Source organism: Boleophthalmus pectinirostris, unplaced genomic scaffold (assembly GCF_026225935.1).
Source record: "Boleophthalmus pectinirostris isolate CB_2022bp ecotype Guang Dong unplaced genomic scaffold, ASM2622593v1 HiC_scaffold_23, whole genome shotgun sequence".
Lineage (NCBI taxonomy): Eukaryota > Metazoa > Chordata > Actinopteri > Gobiiformes > Gobiidae > Boleophthalmus > Boleophthalmus pectinirostris.
Window position 1 is genome coordinate 11,827,011 of NW_026571207.1, and position 20,263 is coordinate 11,847,273.

General features: G+C 37.8%; 1 protein-coding gene across 1 annotated transcript in view; it reads right to left on the reverse strand.

The window, feature by feature from the left end:
* The window catches only part of fstl5 (follistatin-like 5), a 531,686-nt gene that overhangs the window by 389,917 nt on the left and 121,506 nt on the right, over nucleotides 1-20,263 (reverse strand). Inside the window, exon 3 of the mRNA XM_055159513.1 lies at nucleotides 7,368-7,398. Within this exon, the coding sequence (XP_055015488.1) occupies nucleotides 7,368-7,398 (31 nt within the window). The remainder of the gene's footprint in view (nucleotides 1-7,367; nucleotides 7,399-20,263) is intronic.

Sequence of the window (20,263 nt, forward strand, 5' to 3'; positions counted from 1 at the left end):
GTGAACTGAGTGTAGATTTTCAAAAAACACAAATTACCCCTCAGCATTTACTTATAACCTAGAGTGTGAACTGTTAACCATGTGCTAAAAAAAATTATTGAAGGACATAAGCTACAAATCTCTATCTAATCTAATTGGAAAAAGAAAAATGGCTGAAATATGCAATGTGAACTCAGTCTTGATTTTCGAAAAACACAAATCGTCCCTCAACATGAACTTGCACCCTAGGGTTTGAACAGTTAACAGTGTGCTAATAATACATTGAAGGATATAAACTGCAAATCTCTATCTCATCTAATTGGAAAAAGAAAAATGGCTGAAATGTGCACTGTGAAGTCAATCTTGATTTTCAAAACACAAATCGTCCCTCCAAATGTACCAGCAAGGCCAGATACATTGCCCAGATCGGCGTCACCGGGCCCCACCCTGGAGCCAGGCCTGGGGAGGGTGCTCGATGGCGAGCGCCCCGGTGGTCGGGCCTTCCCCCACGGGGCCCAGCCCAGCACAGCCCGAAGGAGTGACATGGGGCCGCCCTTCCGTGGGCCCACCACCTGCGGGAGGAGCTATATAGGGCCGGTGCAAGGAGATCTGGGTGGCAGTCGAAGGCGGGGGCCTCGATGACTGGATCTCCAGACATGGAGACTAGCTCTGGGGACATGGAATGTCACCTCGCTGGGGGGGAAGGAGCCTGAGCTTGTGCGGGAGGTTGAGCGTTACCGACTAGATATAGTCGGCCTCACCTCTACGCACAGTTTGGGCTCTGGAACCCAACTCCTTGAGAGGGGCTGGACTCTCTATTTCTCTGGCGTTGGCTGCGAGGAGTGGCGGCGGGCTGGTGTGGGCCTGCTCATTGCCCCACAGCTCAGCCGCTGTGTGTTGGAGTTCACCCCGGTGAACAAGAGGGTCGCATCCCTGCACCTTCGGGTCGGGGACAGGTCTCTCACTGTGGTGTCGGCCTATGGGCTGAACAGCAGTGCAGAGTACCCGGCCTTCTTGGAGTCCCTGGGAGGGGTACTAGACAGTGCACTGACCGGGGACTCCATTGTTCTACTGGGGGACTTTAATGCCCACGTGGGCAACGACAGTGACACTTGGAGAGGGGTGATTGGGAGGAAAGGCCTCCCCAATCTGAACCTGAGCGGTGTTTTGTTATTGGACTTCTGTGCTAGTCACAGTTTGTCCATAACGAACACCATGTTCGAGCACAAGGGTGTCCATAAGTGCACGTGGCACCAGGACACCCTAGGCCGGAGGTCGATGATCGACTTTTTAGTCGTGTCATCTGACGGGTGAAGAGAGGGGCTGAGCTGTCAACTGATCACCACCTGGTTGTGAGTTGGGTTCGCTGGCGGAGGAGGAAGCCGGAAAGACCTGGCAGGCCAAAGCGTGTAGTGAGGTTCTGTTGGGAACGTCTGGCGGAGCCCTCTGTCAGAGGGACTTTCATCTTGCACCTCCGGGAGGACTTCTCACAGATTCCGGGGGAGGCTGGGGACATGGGGTCTGAGTGGGCTTCGTTCTCGGCCTCTATTGTCAATGCAGCTGCTCGGAGCTGTGGGCGTAAGGTCTGTGGTGCCTCTCGTGGCGGTAATCCCCGAACCCGGTGGTGGACACAGGAAGTAAGGGATGCCGTTAACAATAAACAATAAACTGAATGCAAAAAATGTATTGAAGGATATAAGATCTCAATCTAATCTAACTGGAAGAAGACATTAACATGTACCCCAGGGTGTGAACCTTTAAGACTGTGCTAATAATGCATTAAAGGATATAAAATACAAATCTCTATCAAATCTAATTGGAAAAAGAAAAATGTCTGAAATATGCAAAGTGAAATCAGTCTTGATTTTCAAAACACAAATTGTCCCTCAACATTTACTTGTAACCTAGGATGTGACCAATAAACTGTGTGCTAAAAATTTATTAAAGGATATAAACTACAAATTTCTATCAAATCTAACTGGTAGAAGAAAAATGGCTGAAATGTGCACTGTTAACTCAATCTTGATTTTCAAAACACAAATCATCCCTCAACTTGAACTTGTACCCTAGGGTGTGAACAGTGTGCTAATAATGCATTGAAGGATATAAACTGCAAATCTCTATCAAATCTAACTGGAAGAAGAAAAATGGCTGAAATGTGGACCATGTGTGACCATGACCTGAATCTTGACTTTCAAAACACAAATCGTCCCTCAAGGTGTATTTATAAACTGGAGTGTGAACCGTTAACTGTATGCTAAAAAATTATTGAAGGCTATAAGCTACAAATCTATTTAAAACGTAGATGGCTTCAAATGATACTCATGCCAGGATAGAGAAGAAATATAAGCAATAAGGAAGAAGATTACTTGAATATGAAGACCTGTCAAAGTGAAGTTTCATTTTAATATCGCATAGATGCTGAAGGTAAAAATGGTTTAAAGTGCGTATGACTGATTCTCTAATTTTGACTTAATTTTGTGAGGTAACACCTGTTGTAAATAGAAATTATAGTTTTACACCAATCTGGAAGCAATTCATGGAGAAAAATTAAAAAATATGTTGAAAATTAAAGGAAGTAAAGAGTTCCGTTTTAGGGAGCTCCATATCGATCACACCGGGTAGAATTTTTGTCTAAAAGTTCAACACAATTTATGCACAAGAAACACATTTTTTGGTACTTTAAACATAATTTCAACAAAATAAAGGTGTCTTTTTATATTTTTTATTGTCAGATATATTAATTTTAGTGTACATTAGAGAAGTTTTGGCCTATTGTACCATATGATTTCCAACCAATAAATGAATAAAAGTTAACATTTTTAGCTAAATCAAAATATAATGAGTAGTCAAATCCATCATTGGCACTTTAAGTTACTTTCTGGTAGCATTACAGGAGAAAACGTGAAAGATTTTCGATATAAAATGTTTATGATTTTGGCCATATACACGGTATTATTGTAGCTTTATAGTATCTTAGGCTTTCAAATGCTGCTGTTTACACTAACGCTGCATTTCTGAGCCATTAATTCTTTTCCTTACTGATGTTCTGTCCTTGAGCAAAACACTTCATCAGTACTGACCCTCATGTTTCAAGGCGATCCAGCAAAGTTTACTACTAATTGACTGAGAAGGGAAAAAGTAACCTAATAAAATGGCGCACTAGCTGATTTTCACCATCTTTCACTGAACTAGCTCATTTGAAACAGTTTGCAGTGGTCCAAAATTATTCCTCACTAACATTATGCATTTCAAGAATCTTAATCATTCACCTTGATGACTTTATAAGTGATTCCATAACTTTAAGAGTCCAGAGGAAAGTTCTGCAGTCAAGGCAATGCTAATGACAACTAGCATGCTAACAGCGCATTCCTGGTTTGGTGAAGATAAAAATGCTAATGCTACTATAATTGTATTTTTTATTTTTATTTATTTATTTTTTTGTGAGGGCTGATGATAAAAATTGTAATTGGTAATGGTTAATTTTTTGGTAACATTGTAGGAAATCCAAAAAGGTACAAGGATTTCTAGTAAAAAAAAAAAAAGTTTATAATCTGACCATATATTCTATGTATTAGGGGTGTAATGGTATTCAAGTCTCACGATACGATATCCTCACGGTATGAACCTCACGGTACGATATTTATTGCGATATCATGGAAAAGCTCACGATATGGTGAGGAGGCTCATGATTAGGAATGTAACAATATCCAAATCTCTCTGTACGATATTTTCACGATATTCATCTCACAGTATGACATTTATTGCGATATTTTGTGGAAGTTAACAAAACTGTTAATATGTTACTTTTTCCTCTTTAAATGCCTTGACAAGACTTGATCCAAAGAACTAAGACATAAAAGTGCTTAGAACTGTTATTTCTTCTTGTAGTCTGCACTGAAATGGAGCAAAGGATCATAGTCTATGTAGTTCTCTGTTTTGTTTTGTTTTTAGTTGTTGCTGCACCATAACTCTTAATTTAAGCAAAAAGACTTGTAATTCTGACAATATATCACATCACAATATTTCATTTATTGTTACATCCCTAGTATATATTGTAGCAAATCTAAAATGTAAAACTTTAGATTCCAAGACCAAAAGGAAACAGCTCACTACAAATTTTAATACCATGATGCTATTTTTTATTAAAATGAGTGAAATTATTAATACAAGTGAATCATTTCTTATTAAATGTTCAAGACACTCATTAGAATTTTATTGCATCTACTTAGACTTTATTGACCCACAAGGGAAATTACTTGGACACAGTAGCTCACACATCACAATATATTACTATAACGGAGTAAAAAAAAAAATCTATAAAAATAGCAATAGATTGGTGTCAATAAGACATAAATTATATATGTACAGTAAGTAAAAAACAAATATTGTAATATAAATACAATATATCACAGTTATATACAAAAGGTCGTAATGAAACGGTGCAAAGATGATATGATGATTGACAGAAACACAGGCCTATCTGTTATATACTGTAAATGTGAGTTGTTGTACAGTTGTAGGGAGTATTATCTGTGACATAAGGGTGAGTTTTTGTACAGTTGTATGCAGTATGGTGTGAATGTAGACCTGTATCTGTCACAGTTTGAGTTCTACAGTATTGACATTTCATTAGCACATCCTTGATATTTTTGCTATTTACAGTGAATTCATTATCACCATTTATATTTTTGGTCTTTGTTATTATTATATATTGTGATGTGTGAGCAACTGTGTCCAAATAATTTCCCTTGTGGATCAATAAAGTTTAAGTTTAAGTCTATGTAGTGATAGAGTTATTATGGAAAATGTACTTTTTTTGAGCTTTTTACCATTTTATAACATTGTTCCCTCATCAAAACCAAGTCTGAAGAGGTTTTATATGTCCTTCATGCATGTTTGAGTAATCTAGTGATCTCTCCTTGCAGTACGAGCCTGTCCAAGACTCTGCCCACCTGCTCCCACGTGATAATTCTTCATAAACACACAAAAGCTGGTTTTATAATTTTGCATTGATGTGTCTCAAGTGTCTCCGCTACACAGATCTGATCTATAACCTGACCTGGTAGTGTCACCTTATTCTCTCCATAGAGTCGACGAGCTTAATGCCATACTGTGGAACATTCTAAGCAATAACATCTCCATTGGTGTTGTCACGATACTAAAATTTCAAACTCTATTTCAGTACAAAGGAATATACTCGAATCCCTCAGTCGTCCACATAGGTTCCATAGTCAATTCATTCTAAATCTATTCAGGAAAGGTTCATTTTTGTCCTGTGCAGTGGTGGATGAAGTACTCAAATTTTCTTACTTAAGTAAAAGTACAGATACAGGGGCAAAAGATTACTCAAGTACAAGTAAAAGTATCAAATGGAAAAATCTACGTAAGTAAAACTATTGAAGTATCTGTTTAAAATTGCACTTTAAGACAAAAAAAGTGTCTTGCAGAGATGTATAGAGCAATTAAAACATCAATTGTAGTTATTTTGACAAAGAATTTTGCTGATTTGAAGTGATTCAATTGATTTCTTCATTTTCCTAGCTGTTTTTGTGTATTTGTGTATTTGGTTTGCTCAAAGTTGTGGACATTAACTAAAATTAAATGTGCTAAAAAAAATTCACCCATTTCAGAAGGTCTCAAACTATAAAGAAAAGTACTTTTTACTTTTTAGTCCAGATCTAAAATGTTTTGAGTAGAAAGTGCAGATAGATGCTCTCAAATGTAGTGAAGTAAAAGTAAAAAGAATACACTGTAAAATGTACATAAGTAACATATAAATTAGGGCTGGGCAATATGGAGCAAAAAAAAATTTAATATATATATATATATATAATATATATATATATATATATATATATATATATATATATATATATATATATATATATGCACACATATACGCAATATATATCTCGATATCTGTAGAGGGAAAATAACCCCTCAAAACTGCAAACTGCAAAAAACAAATATGCCAAATTCCACAAGGTCTTTTTTTATTGAAGTGCAAGAGGCAGTTCACGTAGGAACAAAGTGCTTCTGCCACATTTAAGATGACAAAAAATCCCTAATTACATAAATAATAATTTAACTGTAAAATAAAATAAATAATACATATTTCCTTCTTTTCATTCATAAATAAAACAACTCAACACAAGTTCATCTTTGCATTAACTCTGTTATCCAAACCATAATCATAACCATGAGCTCCTTTAGCAGAAGAAGCTCAGGATGTTCCTTATTTCAATAGATCCATGTTATTATCCAGCAGTAAGGAGCTCTGAGGTTTAATCCCACAATCCACTGCAGATCAAACCCAACGTTTCCAAACACTATTGTACAAGTGACACTGCAGCAGATTATTAATTAAAATATTCTGCATAAATAAACTTTACATTGCTAAACTTTACAACATATAAACCATAACGACTCTAGAGCCACATCAGCCCGTTTGACATTATAAATGTGTTTAATGCAGTTTTGCCACATGTTTACAGAAACTAAACTTAAAACCGCATTGGTAATTTGCATAAACATTTCGCTGCGGTTCAACTTCTTTCGGACTAAAGGACTCGACTCAAGGGAAAATGAGTGTTCTCTCTGTGACAGAGGATGTGCTGCCGATGGGTTTGTCTGTAAATAGTGGAAAAGGTTTTTGGTGCAAAAAGCTTTTCACTGGCACCAACTTTGGGCCTTCACGGCGATAGTGAGGAGAGAATGAGACACAAGCAGCAAAATCAGGGAGGCGGGGGCGTGCAGAGGCGACGACAGAGAAGGCAAACAAGCGAAGCGGCAGAACAAGAATTTAATATAATCATTATATCGATATATACAATATGTCAGAATCCATATTGAGTTTTAAAAATATCAGAATATATTTAAAATCTCGAGATATCACCCACCCCTAATACAAATACCTAAAAATTGTACTTAAGCATTGTACTTTTACTTTTGTACTTCATTATCTTCCACCACTGGTCCTGCAAATGTGATTTTAGTATCGATACTTTCTCAAATATAGTTTCAAAACTAGTGTTATCTTCAGTTAGTATCTGATTTCCGATTCTTTTGACAGTCTTCATGGATATACGCAGGTGATGTACCCTCCACCAGAAAAATTACACAATGCAGCTTTAATAATCGATATAAACATGTCCTTTGAATAGTGTTTGGTGCCTCTCCTTTTCTGAAAATGCCTGTTACTTTATCTCTCCAGATTTGCCATTGAGTCCTTGTATTGACTCATTTCATTCCTAATCTTCCCACAACCGTTGTTATCGATTTTGTACTGTGAAACCCACTGTTTTGGTCAATAATGCTTCACTTTGAACAAGAGACAACAGCGGAAAAAAGCGAAACAAAAAACAAGAAAGCAAAGTCTCACTCACCCTTCATCCTCAGCCCCTCGGGAATGGCATCCTGTTGAAAAAAGACAAAAGAAAGTGACATGTCAGCACTGAGGATATTAGAGATAGAGATCAAAATGAGCACTAATGGTTAAAGTGCAAAGCTAACAGATGTCAAAGAGGTATTTTTCGCAGTTGGTCAGACAAAGATGATGTTTTTTTTCTCTTCAAAAGTCAGGCTATAATGTGCTATTAAGCAAAGTGGCCATTTTCCTCAATATAGGACATTTTATTTTGGTCCTTATATTTCCCGGGTAACAAGTATTTTTCACCATATATTGGAATTTATGACAAAGGAATGCACTTGGATACTTGTTTTACTGTAAAATATGTCAAATCACCTTGCGTTTTCTCTCCATAGTCCTCCACACACAGGTACTACAATCACAGCCGAGCCTGAATTTAATTTTTTATTTTGCTATTAAAACTCCCCCTTTTACCCCCTAATGAAGTGTTATGCATCCTTTTTTTTCAGCACAACCTGTTACTTCACAATCTGTATGCTGTAGTTGTGTCATATGGCTGTAAAAAAAAAAACCTATAGGACCAGAAATGCAAATTTTTAAAATTCACACTCTTTCATACAAAACACACAGCAAACACGTATAAACAACTCTGGTCTTCGTCAAGCCGCTTTGCCCTGACAAAGACCATCTTGCTGGTCGAAACGAGTTGGCGTCCCTTCACACAATAAAGGACTTTTAATATATTCAGTCAGAGTGCCTCGGGTTTGTACCTTGCCCATTTTTACATTTTCCAGTAGGGGTAACTTTCTTTTTCTAGATTACTGTTTTAACCCTCGTAGAGCACCTGTACTGCTATTTTTTTCTCTTTTGAAACCCAGTGAAGCGCTCTGCCACTTTTTCTTCATCTGACTTTTTTGGATATGAAAAATGCTTAATTTAGGGCCTTAGCTACAAAAGCGCAAAATATCAATTCTGTGAGTAAACGAAAAATATAACTATTGCCCTCAAAACAAAACAAAAAAACTAAAAAAGTTAAATCACCAATTTACTTTACTGGTGCCAATCATGGAAACAGCTCGTGTCAGGTCCAGAGCACAGAGCCACATCACTTCCTGCATTTCCATGGTGTTTATTCCATTTGGATTTGTACATTTTGAGTAAAATAAACCTTTCACATAAAAATAGCAAGGAAAGTGCAATTATGTAGCCCAAGATGCTTAATTTGCCATTTATTTGAGAAATAACTGCACTTACACTGACTTTTTCAAATTATTTGAACACAGATGTTCAGAGCAGTCGACCATTTTGACTCTCTACAGTTTTTGGAAAAATATGGCCCAATCAAAATGGATGGAGCGTACGTGTCTGGCGGAAAACAAAGTTCCAATTGGAAACTCGTTTTCCCTACGTCACCACAATGTATGCATGTGACGTAGGATATTGGTCACATGGTCACATTTTTCTATAGTGTTTTTCCACCTTCAAGGCACTCAAAGCGCTTTACAACAAGGAAGAAAGGTGAGTGAGGGGGGTTAAGTGTCTTGCCCAAGGACAAAATGACAGCTTTCATCTGTGGGAGCTGGGAGCAATGGATCTGACCGGTCAATCAATGATGTTTTTTTTTTTTTTTTCGCCACCTTTCAGATCAGTGCAGCTACTGCCACCTAGAAAAATTCTCGGAAAGCCACAGCTGTCACCTCAAGAAAAAAAAAGTAAGTTTCTATCTTTTATGGTTGGAAAGTTATGCGCAGTTATATAAAACATATTCCCAGGTGGTATCGTATATGATGCTGTCGGTCTGGAAGGGTTAAACCAACTAGATTTCAACCATGAAACTGGCAACCCAAATGATCATTATGGCCTGGTTTGGTCTCCATGAAGATAGAACGGTTGAATGCCACACTGCGAAACATTCCAGACAAAGCAGTAACGAAAAGCCTCTGACGGACGCTCCACCAGAAACGTTACACAGTGCACCTTTAAGAGACACATAATGAAACTGATATAACTAGACAACATTTACAGTAACAAATGTGTGGAAAGAAGTTGTCCTTTCCTTATTAAAAGCTATAGTCTGTGTAGTACTTGAGCATGCATGACATAACAGGATGCCTAATGGACCCAGTGCTGACTCCAGCCTCGGCACAGAGCGTGAATATGAAGAGAGGCCATGAATATTTGATCCTACAGTCTAATGTGCACAGTTCATCTCTCCAAGTCTCATGCACAAATCTGGGGCGAGCTGGGTGGTCTTATTATCATGCAGTACAACAGAATAAAGTACATGCTGAAATAATGTTGACTTATATTGTTTAAATGCATTTCTTTTATTTGGATTTCTATTACAGCTTGAGTCACTTGCGTTGTATTGATATTTTGCAGTGAAATCACGCTGGGGTTGTTCTGCCGATATGACACAATGCAAGGATTAGCCTGCTGCCAAAAAGTGATCTGAAAACTCAAATACAAAATGGATTTAAACAAAACATTTTCAGAAGTTTGTGATCAATATATGCGTTCATGGTCCTGTTTAGGTGTTTGAATTTCAACAAAAACTACCCAGGACAGTCCCAGTTTTGAGCCTTTGGTCCCCTGTCACAGCAGATTTATATAAAACCAGTGATTTATCCCAGTTTTATATAAGAAATGTCCCTATTTTTTTACAATTTGATCCCTCCCAACAGTAAAGAGAGGCATAAACTGTCATTTGTTTAGGTAAAATACAGAAAAGCTGCTTAAAAACGTCCAAAACACAAAGAAAATGTGACTATACTGACTCACATGTTAGTCATGAATGGTCTCTGCATAACAATTTTTCTTAATTATGCACTCTTTTCACAATTTTATTATTACCAAATACCAAAAAACCAAGGATGTCCAATTTTTTATTTTGAAATTCTGGTCACCCTCATCATACCCAGCTACAAAGTACAAGTATTAGTATAAACAGTTGTGATTATTATTGGTTGATAACAGGGTTTGGCATGAACATTTTTGTTTGCTGACGACTGCAAAAATTTGGTTTTCTTTGAGTGTAATTTTAAATCAAATATTCAAAATTGGCTTGCAAGATATGAAGTTCTGTTAAAAGTGATCAAAACCTGACCAGACCTGCTTAGCTTCTGAGATCTGAGATGGAGATCAGGCTTTGACAAGGAGGTTTGGCCAAATATGTGAGAAGTATAGTAAAAAATATAATTCTATCATTCACTTCATTACAATAGCTCCCTCAATCAGGTCAGCATATTTTTTCACTTTCACAGTGCCATGTCTTGGCACAATGGAGACCTGAGTTTCAAGGTGCACTGTGTAACTTTTCTGGTGGAGGCTCCGTCAAATGTGTTTCTTCATGGAGATGTTATTGCTTTGTCTGGAATGTTTCACAGTATGGCATTAAACCTTTCTGTCTTCATGGAGACCAATCAGGACCAAGATACAAGTCAGATCTGAGGAGAGGCAACCTCGCTCACAGTAAGAATGTTTTTATTTTTGAACATTAATGGGTATCACGTTTTTTTTTGTTGTTTGTTTTGTTTGTTTTGGGTTTTTTTCTGTACTACAAGGAAAATGTTGCTTATTTTTTCTGTAGTACGATGAGATCTGAGCTGTAGAAGATTGAATTATGAACTTCTGACTCAAAAGATATACCGTATTTTCCACACTATTAGGCGCTCTGGATTATAAGATGCACTGTTATAGAATGGTCAATTTTCTAACTTTTTTCACAAATAATCTGCACCAGACTTTAAACGAAACACAACAGTTTGATGGGTCAGTCGGACTTTGTTTGTGGCGTTCACGGTGACTCTCAGCTTTGTTCAGTTGTGACGTGTAGGGAGGGTGCTGTCTGGGATCACTGGATTGTTGGTGTGTTCGCAGTGACTCAGTTGTTCATTTGTGGCTCAGAGTGACACATTGCATTTGCTTTTTCGGTTCGTTCCTCTGTTCCGTTCCTCGTCCGCGTGGAGTGATGAGTGTGTGTGTGGATGTGTTTTTTGCTGTGCGGTCGCTGTCTGCTCCGTGCGTGTTTGCGTGCGCTGTGGGTGTTGCGGCTTTGTAGTTTACTGAAGTCGTGCTGGGACACCCGAGTGGATTCGTGTATAGGGTGCTCTGAATTGCGGGACGCGTGGTCATTTTTTTGATAGGGTAAAAGGCTTAAGAGGACGCCCAATAGCCTAGAAAATACAGTACGCAAGTGTTCCATTTATTCATTGCGGTTCGTGTTGTACACAATCTTGCACATTCATATTTTTCCTAAATAATTCTGCTTTATGGTTTGGTTTCAGTATTATTTTTTATCATCTATATTTACTTCAGTAAAATATCAGACTTCAGATTCGTTATCGTGACAGGCCGTCCGATATCGATATCTACGAAAACCCTCCAACATCACCAAAAATCTACCATACCAAAACTATATAAAGTAAAGCCGAACACAATATGGAAATTGAACTGGGGACCATCTTGCTGTGAGGTGCGAGTACTCAACCACTGGGCCACCAACAGTAACAGCATCCCATACAAGTAAATCTGCAATGGTTAACCTGCAGCTAAGAGGTTAAGCCATAACTCATATCTAACTCACACTTTCTGACAGCTGAGTAAATGCTACGAGCGGCGCTGTGTATTGGCTTGGCTCGGTACAGCATTGTTGACTGTTGACAGGGTAAGCACGGTTCCCAACATGCACCTGTGTCCCCGTGACATTCTGCTCTCCGCGGCCCCATCGGAGGAGATGACATTTGAAATTGCACTATGATATGAAATAGGCTGATTTGCATAGAGCAGCCAGTGTCCCCTTCTCTGCGTGTGTCAGAGAGAGATATCCCCTGGGCTGGAGAGACTAACCTGGCCTCCTACGACAGACCGACGAACCAAACACTGCACAATCCTCTACCCATTCATGTAAATATAGTCCAAGAGATATTTTTACTATCACACTCAAAAAAAAAGTCCATATTATGCCATTTTCTGATCTACACTATTTTATGTTTCTTCATCAAAAACAGCTTATTTTGTTTCATTCACACAAATTGAACACACAAATCCTGCATATTTAAGCAAAGTTCTTCTCAAGTGGAAGTGCTCAGCTTGTTTTTAAAATTCATACACCTTCACTAGAATCAATTAGATGATTTTAGCCCTGGAATTGCCAAGCTTTACTGAACTAAAGGTAAAAAGGTACATTTTAACTTGAAAACTACATAACATCACAAGATGAGAGCATTTTGGGGTTGGGAGATGTAAACAGGCCAGTAATAAAGGGTTACTCAAACACGTGAATGAAACAAAACACAACTCCATGTATGTTTTGAGGAGGTAACAGTGTGACAAAGTGGGCCTTTGTCGCTTTTAAACTCATTTAACTTTATTTGTTCATTTGTTAATATACTACCAGTCCAGTTTGACATATAATCCTGAGTTCTGTTTTGTTAATTCAGTTCAATTATCACACAACACATTCTTATTCATACTTTATTTACCCTTTTCACTTAAATATATTAACATGCTTACCTGTTCCTCCACATGGTCTGGAAACAAAAGAGGGGCGTGTCCCAGGTCGGCGATTTTTAAAGCCTTTGTGGGCCGGACCATGTGACGGGGAGATTTGGATTGAGTTATTTTTTGTTTCATTGTTTTGTGTATTTGGTTTATATATTTCCTTGTTTGTAGTTTATTTTAAATACTTGAAAAGAGAGAGGGGCTCTTGTTAAGAAAAGGGTTAGTTTTAGTTTTAAAGTTACCTGTGAAAGTTGGTACTTTCCTGGGGGAGGTCCTTCCTGCCAGGGAGTATAAGGCAGGATAGTTTAGGAAACTGGAGGAGACACTTCTGTGTAGTCCGGTGCACATGGTTGTTGCATTGTATTTATTTAATTTATTTATTTATTTATTTTTGTATTTTGTGAACAGTTTATTTTATAATGAAGTTGTTTTGAGTTCCAACCGAAGTCTCTTTTAATACATTTTGTCTTTTTGTTTATTTTTTTGTTCCTTTTTGTTCCACTTCTGCCTCCTACTTGACCACATCGGGCCAGCTTCCCCACAAACATTATAACATGACTAAAAGCTCACATTAGTTAATTTTGGACAATATAGGATCTTTAAACCCATATTTGACCATATAAGTTTTCAATATATAATTTTTTGTTTGTTTGTTTTTTTTGTTTTGTTTTTAATAAATCTTAAAATGTGGTTCAAAACTTGTGTATTTAAATATAAGTAGCATTTCATTTTTTTAAATTATTATTTATGTATTTATTGATTTATTATTTATTGTATATTTTTTAAATTTGGATAAGCCTGCTCAAAACTTCAAAGGTGCTATACCTGAAAAACAGAACTAGTTCATTTATGCCTCAAATACAAATTGCTCAAACACATGGAAATGTATTAAATGTAGTAAATGGCGTTTAAAGTAAGTGTAAGTCTGTTTTCTTAAATAATCCAACTACAATGAAAATAAATATTGATTCTACGGAAAACAATTGTTAAGTTGCTGGGGGGTTTTTTCACAGTTACAAAACATTACATTTGTTCAAGTTTATATGTTGTGTTTTGGTACTCGATAATCCATTTGGACAGAAAATTAAGCTCCTCATGTTGAAATGCCAGATCCTACAACTAATTACAATTTTTATTTTTAATCAAACACTGTGACTGGAATGTTTCAAAATGAGGACTAACTAAGGCAATTATCTAAACACTGTAAAAGAACTGGATTTGTTATGATTTGGCCTGCAATGATGAAAGATAATTCATGAATTCATGAATTCTGAAGCTAGTTGGGTCTTGAGATCACAAATTCCCACAAAATCTCCAAAAATATAAGTTACACCTCAAATTTTGTCAGGGACACCAAGTTACCAAGGTGGCCATTGCATAGACCTGCTTCATTACAGCTGTGAGATGACAGACTTGTGCAAAATCTGTACAAAACCAAAACACAACATAAAAATATAATGACGTTAGCATAGACATGGGAGCTGTATCAAAGGCGTGCTCGACTGCTGCTGCTGCCGCTTGCTTGTCTTGTTATTGTATCAGATTGGCTCCATACAGCGAGCGCTCCTCCCCGGGCCCCAGAGGAGGTTTTACTCGGGGCTGGGGGAGCTGTGGGCTGCCTGCCGTTTGAAATCACACCGTCCATCAGGAAGAGTGACAGAGTGGAGAGAGTGACCAGAGGAGGAGATGAAGAGGAGGAGCTAGTGAGGAGAGGAGACAAACGGGAGCAGGAAGACACATCAGGACGGTTCAAAGGCTCCAGGGCTGGATGAATGAACATATTGTGTGTTGAAGAAATGAGTCTGGTGATATGTTTTTATTTATATATATATATATATATATATATATATATATATATATATATATATATATATATATATATATATATAGACTTATGCACAAAGTGACAAAAACTGAAGCACTGGTTGTGGTGCGTGAGTGAGTATCCCACTGCCAGATGTATACATTTTATGAAATATGAATATCATTCATTCAATATCTTGTATGCTGTAGTGTTAGCTATTTCCATAATTTGAAATACATTTTAATTAATCAATTAGTGAAAATGTCCCACATTTGTAATTAGAACATCAGGAACACACATGGTCCATCCATATAACAAAATAAATAAATATCACATGGAGCTAAAAAAAAAAAAAAAAACTATCCGTGAGTGAAGCACTGAACTCTGTTGATCTGAATTGAGATCATTTTGGTTTTATTTGTAAATGGGAAATGAGCTCCTTCATTTCACATGCATCATTGAAAAAAACAAACTGAAATGTGACTGCACGATCAGAGGGCGTGAGGACAGACTGATATCAATTTGTATAAAAAATACAGAGATCATTCTGGATTTGCCAGGAAAACTAAAACTAAAAAGACTTCATTTCCATCACACGATTTATCTGAAATAAATTATGTGTCCATGTGAATGAATTGGTCTTGTGAAAGACACCACAATTGTTCACATAAACTAGTTTAGATTTCATCATTCATATTATGTCACTGGCAGGTTTTCAACACGTGTAAATCTCTCTCTATGCTCAAGCTAAATGTAATCATGCCTGTTTATGACATCAGGTGTCAAAAAGATCCATGACCTATAAACCCCATGCTTTTTACAAAAGAAAACTATAATTCATGTTCTTTCTCCTTTCCTAACCTATAATTCCCCCCTACCCTTCCTCCCTGCACTGTCCCGCTGATCCCTGGGTAATCTAGATTTGCCATGTGGCCAAAGTCTATAGAGGAGGATAGTGGGGCTTTGTGCACAGTCATTCTGTTTGTCCCGACGTACTGAGGCGGATGTCACAATGATAAACTCAAACTGCTCTTCCTCCTCTCTGTCAAAGCGTTTGTCATCATTTCGCTTTTCCTCCAGTTTGACAGACCAACTATCAGTCATTTTCTGAAATTTGAGAATAAATTGCTGCAAATGTGCATACGACAAGTTTTACTGTTTTGTTTTGTTTTTCCACTGGGATACTTGGTTTGGTGGGATAGTACCTTCAGTGAATGCTCATAATAGGTTCAAATCAATCTAGTGGTAGTTTGTGGGGGAAAAAAGTTGAAAAGAAAAGCACAAAAATATAGGAAGTTCTAAAACTGAACACCTATGTTAGTAACATGGAAAAGTCCATCCAAAATGCAGGGACAATGCAAGTGTCACAAACACACCTTTGGCAAGTTAACATTATCCGCCATATCTGCCGTCAATGTTTAACTTGGAAGTAAAAGTGTAAACTTCACAAAAATAAAAAGACAACAAAATAAAAGGAATCAAACATTAAATTAATTAAAGGTCCTATATTATGCAGAATTGACTTGTGAGCATTACGTCATGTTGTAATGCTGTTACCTCATCGAAAACATACTTGGAGTTTATGTTTCATTCACACATGTTTAGTAACCCTTATCATAAGTCTGTCTACATCTCAAGTTACAAGCTCAAAATGCTCTGTTCCACCTTGTGATGTCATGTACTGGTGTCTTTCAAGTTAACAGCTGCCTTTTACCTTTTGTTTAGTAGAGTTCGGAAATTCCAGAACTGAAATTATCTAAATCAGGAGTCCCCAACCCCCGCGCCATGGATCTGTACCAGGTTATGAATGCGTGAATCCCCCCTCTGCGCTGCGTGGACTGCACCTCCTCCCATGTTTCCTGCACCTCTAAACCAAAACTAAAACCAGAACTAAAATCAGTTCTAAACCAGGACTAAAACCAGGAATAAACCAGGACTCAAACAGGATTTAACCAGGACTAAACCATGTCGCCCAGACCACATCTCCTCCCGTGTTTGCCGCGCCTCTAAACCAGAACTAAAATCAGGACCAAACCAGGACTAAACCAGAACTAAAGCAGGTCTAAACAAGGTCCAAAACAGGATTTAACCAGGACTAAACCATGTTGGATGGACCACATCTCCTCCCGTGTTTCCTGCCCCTCTAAACTAGAACTAAAATCAGTTCTAAACCAGGTCTAAAACCAGGAATAAATTGGGTCTAAAACCAGGAATAAATCATGTCTAAAACCAGGAATGAACCAGGAATAAAATCAGGAATAAACCAGGTTTAAAACTAGGAATAAACCAAGACTAAACCATGTTGTGCTTCCAAAACTAAACCAGGACTAAAGCAGGACTAAAATCAGTTCTGTGGGGCAAAAAAAGTTGGAGACCACTGCTCTAAATGATTCTAGTGAAGGTGTATTGAGTTTAAAAACACAGTCTGGAGCACTTCCTGTATCACCATGTGACATCAGAACGTGGAATGGGCTGTTTTCTGTTTGAGAGAAGAACTCAGTCTAAATATAAAGGATTTGTGTTAAACTGGTGTGAATGAAACAAAACACAACTTTGTGATGAGGAAACAACATTATAACATAGATCTGGAAATAGTGTAATATGGACTCAAAGACGAGATTAACTAGAATACTAACACAGACTTCCTGATTACTGGACCAGAAAACACTTTATAATTAGATGCAGACATACATATTTTAACCCCAAGAGCTGCTTATACAATATATCTGTGCTGGGGCAAGACAAAATGTGCTCAAATACATGGAAAAAAAATCTGATACAGAACAAACACTATTATACACACTATTCAGATTCTTAGTTTTTTCTCGAATCTGTCCCAACGTTGACCCAATGCGAAGCTTTCCATAGTACATTCCAAATCGGGATAAGAGGAATTATGGGTAGAACATGGCAGAGAAGCTTTATCTTTCTGGATGGGTGACTTTTGATTGAGGTCTTTGTGAGGAGGGCTTATAAGGTCATAGCCGATCCTGTTAGCCTGGTGGAACAAACGTCCTTCAGAGTGGGAGCGATGGCATTAGCGCGCTAGGCTATCGCGGGGCAGCCGGTTAGCAATGGACGACAAGACGACAATAAGAATGCAACGGAGACTGAAACGAAAGCATTTAAAGGGTCCATATTACGCAATTTTCTGATCTGTTATAATGTTTTTTCCTCATCACAATAATAAAGTTGCTCAAACATGTGTAACAGAAACAAAACTAGGGTGACCGGGACAGTCCCAGTTTTGAGTTCTGTGTCCCCAGTCCCTGCAGATTTATCCAAAACCTGTGATTTGTCCCAGTTTTATACAAGAAATGTCCAAGAAATGACCAATCTGATCCCTGCCAACAGTAAAGAGAGTCTAGGTTTTCTTTGTCTTAGGTTTTTGTTTAGGTAAAATTACAGAAAACACAAAGAAAATATGATTATACTGACTCACATGTTGTTGTGAATAAGTCATGAATGAGCCAAGAGCATAACAACACACACTTGATTCACAGTTTCGCCCTAGATAACACTGTAAACAGTGTTTATTTTACCAATGTTTGCCCAGCTAGAATTTAGTTTTAGACTATGGGGGTCCTCCACACTCTCCTGCATAAGACGTTCCTATTTACCCAGAACAGTCCCAGTTTTGAGCCCTGTCTCCCTTGTCCCAGCAGATTTATCTAAAACCAGTGATTTGTCCCAGTTTTATACAAGAAATGTCCCTGGTGTCCCTATTTGTGACCAATCTGATCCCTGCCAGCAGTAAAAAGGGGCATACGTTGTCATTTGTTTGTGTAAAATACAGAAAATCTGTTTAAAATAACCAAACACAAAGAAAATGTGACTATACTGACTCACATGTTGGCCATGAATGGGCCAATTGCAGACAAATTTCCTTAATTATGCAGGTATGTTTTTGATACAGTAACAACATTATAGTTTTGAGTAATGTGGGACCTTTAAGTTGGATATATTTCTATAATTTTCAGTCATATTACTCTTTCCTGGAGCCATCTGGGGAACTAGATCAAATTATTATAATACCGTATTTTTTGGACTACTAAGTCGCACTTTTTTAATGGTTTGGATCGCCGTGCGACTTATACTCTGGTGCGATTTATATAGTAACATTTTCCGACTGTCAGCCACGAGAGGGTGCTCTAGACGTGTGTGTCAGTATCTCTTACTCTTATTACTCCTGAACCATGTACCACTGTCACTTCACTCTACTGCGCATGTCTCCTGCAGAAAGAGCCACTGTCCTGTCTGTATCATGGTCAGTCGATCGCACCATTATTTCTGTACCATTGAAAATTAAAAAGTTAAACTTATGAAGACAACTGAGAAGACTAAACACAAATGCCTCCAAAAAGAAAATCATACTTTGCAGATTACAAGCTGCAAGTAGTGAAATATGCAACTGAAAACAATAATCGAGCAGCAGAAAGAAAGTTTGGAGTGAGCGAAAAACTTGTGCCAACCAGGAGGGTGCGTCATGTGACTTTCCTGAATGGATCCACAAAGCCTGGACTTCATTAATAACCAAAACCATCCTGTCGGGATTCAGAAAGGCCGGAATAATTCTAACTGGAACTGATGCTGAGTCTGATGTCGGCTACACAGAAGAGGAAGTTCCACTTACCTCCGGAGATTGCAGAGTTGCTCAGAAGTGAGACCAAGGATGAAGAACTGAATGGATTTTATGATTTGGAGAGAGATGGGGAGTTTGGTAAACTTGTTCTGTTGTTGCTATAGTTATCTGAAGAACTGTTCATATGTTATGTTAACAGCCTGTTGTTCTGTGTTCTGTTGTTATTACACTAGTTTGCCGTTCAAGATGAAATGTCGGTTCCTGATCTGTAAATTTCCCCCCAAAAAGTGCGACTTATAGTCCGGTGTGATTTATACATGTTTTTTCTTCTTCATTATGCATTTTTTGCTGGTGCGACTTATACTCCAGAGCGACTTTTAGTCCGAAAAATACAGTATATTGTTTTTAGTTCATCACTGTAACAATTGTATTTTTGTTACTTACTTTTTACCCACATACTGTAGACCTCAAATGCACTTACATTCCCAGATAATATTTTTGTCAGTCCCTGTGATCTCAGAGGGTGGGGACAGTTCTGTCGACTAATATTCACTTTGGGCAGGTCACATAGAGCTCTCACTCAAAGTAAAACATCGCTATACAACTGTGGATGAGTTCTGCTTTGGTTCTTTGATAGACAGAAACAGACATGTAGGATATTTTTACTCTTGGTGCCCAACCGGAGCTACATAAGTAGTGCAGATGACATGCTTTCCCCAGGTACACAATAATGAGATTCAAAACATCATTATAAATAAATAGATCATATTGACTGTCCTAGATCAGCAGTTCAGGGTGTGTATTTTTGCACAATATGAAAAAGCAATATCACTCATTCTGCTGGTGTATTTATTTTCCTTTTACAATAACCAGGAAATCAGTTTGAGTTTATAGATCTTTGCCTGGCGAAAACATTATATTAGACAACACCTAGACTGTTTTGTTTCATTCACACGTTTGAGTAACTCTTTATTATTAGTCTGTCTACATCTCCAAAGCTCAAAATGCTCTGCTCCACCTCGTG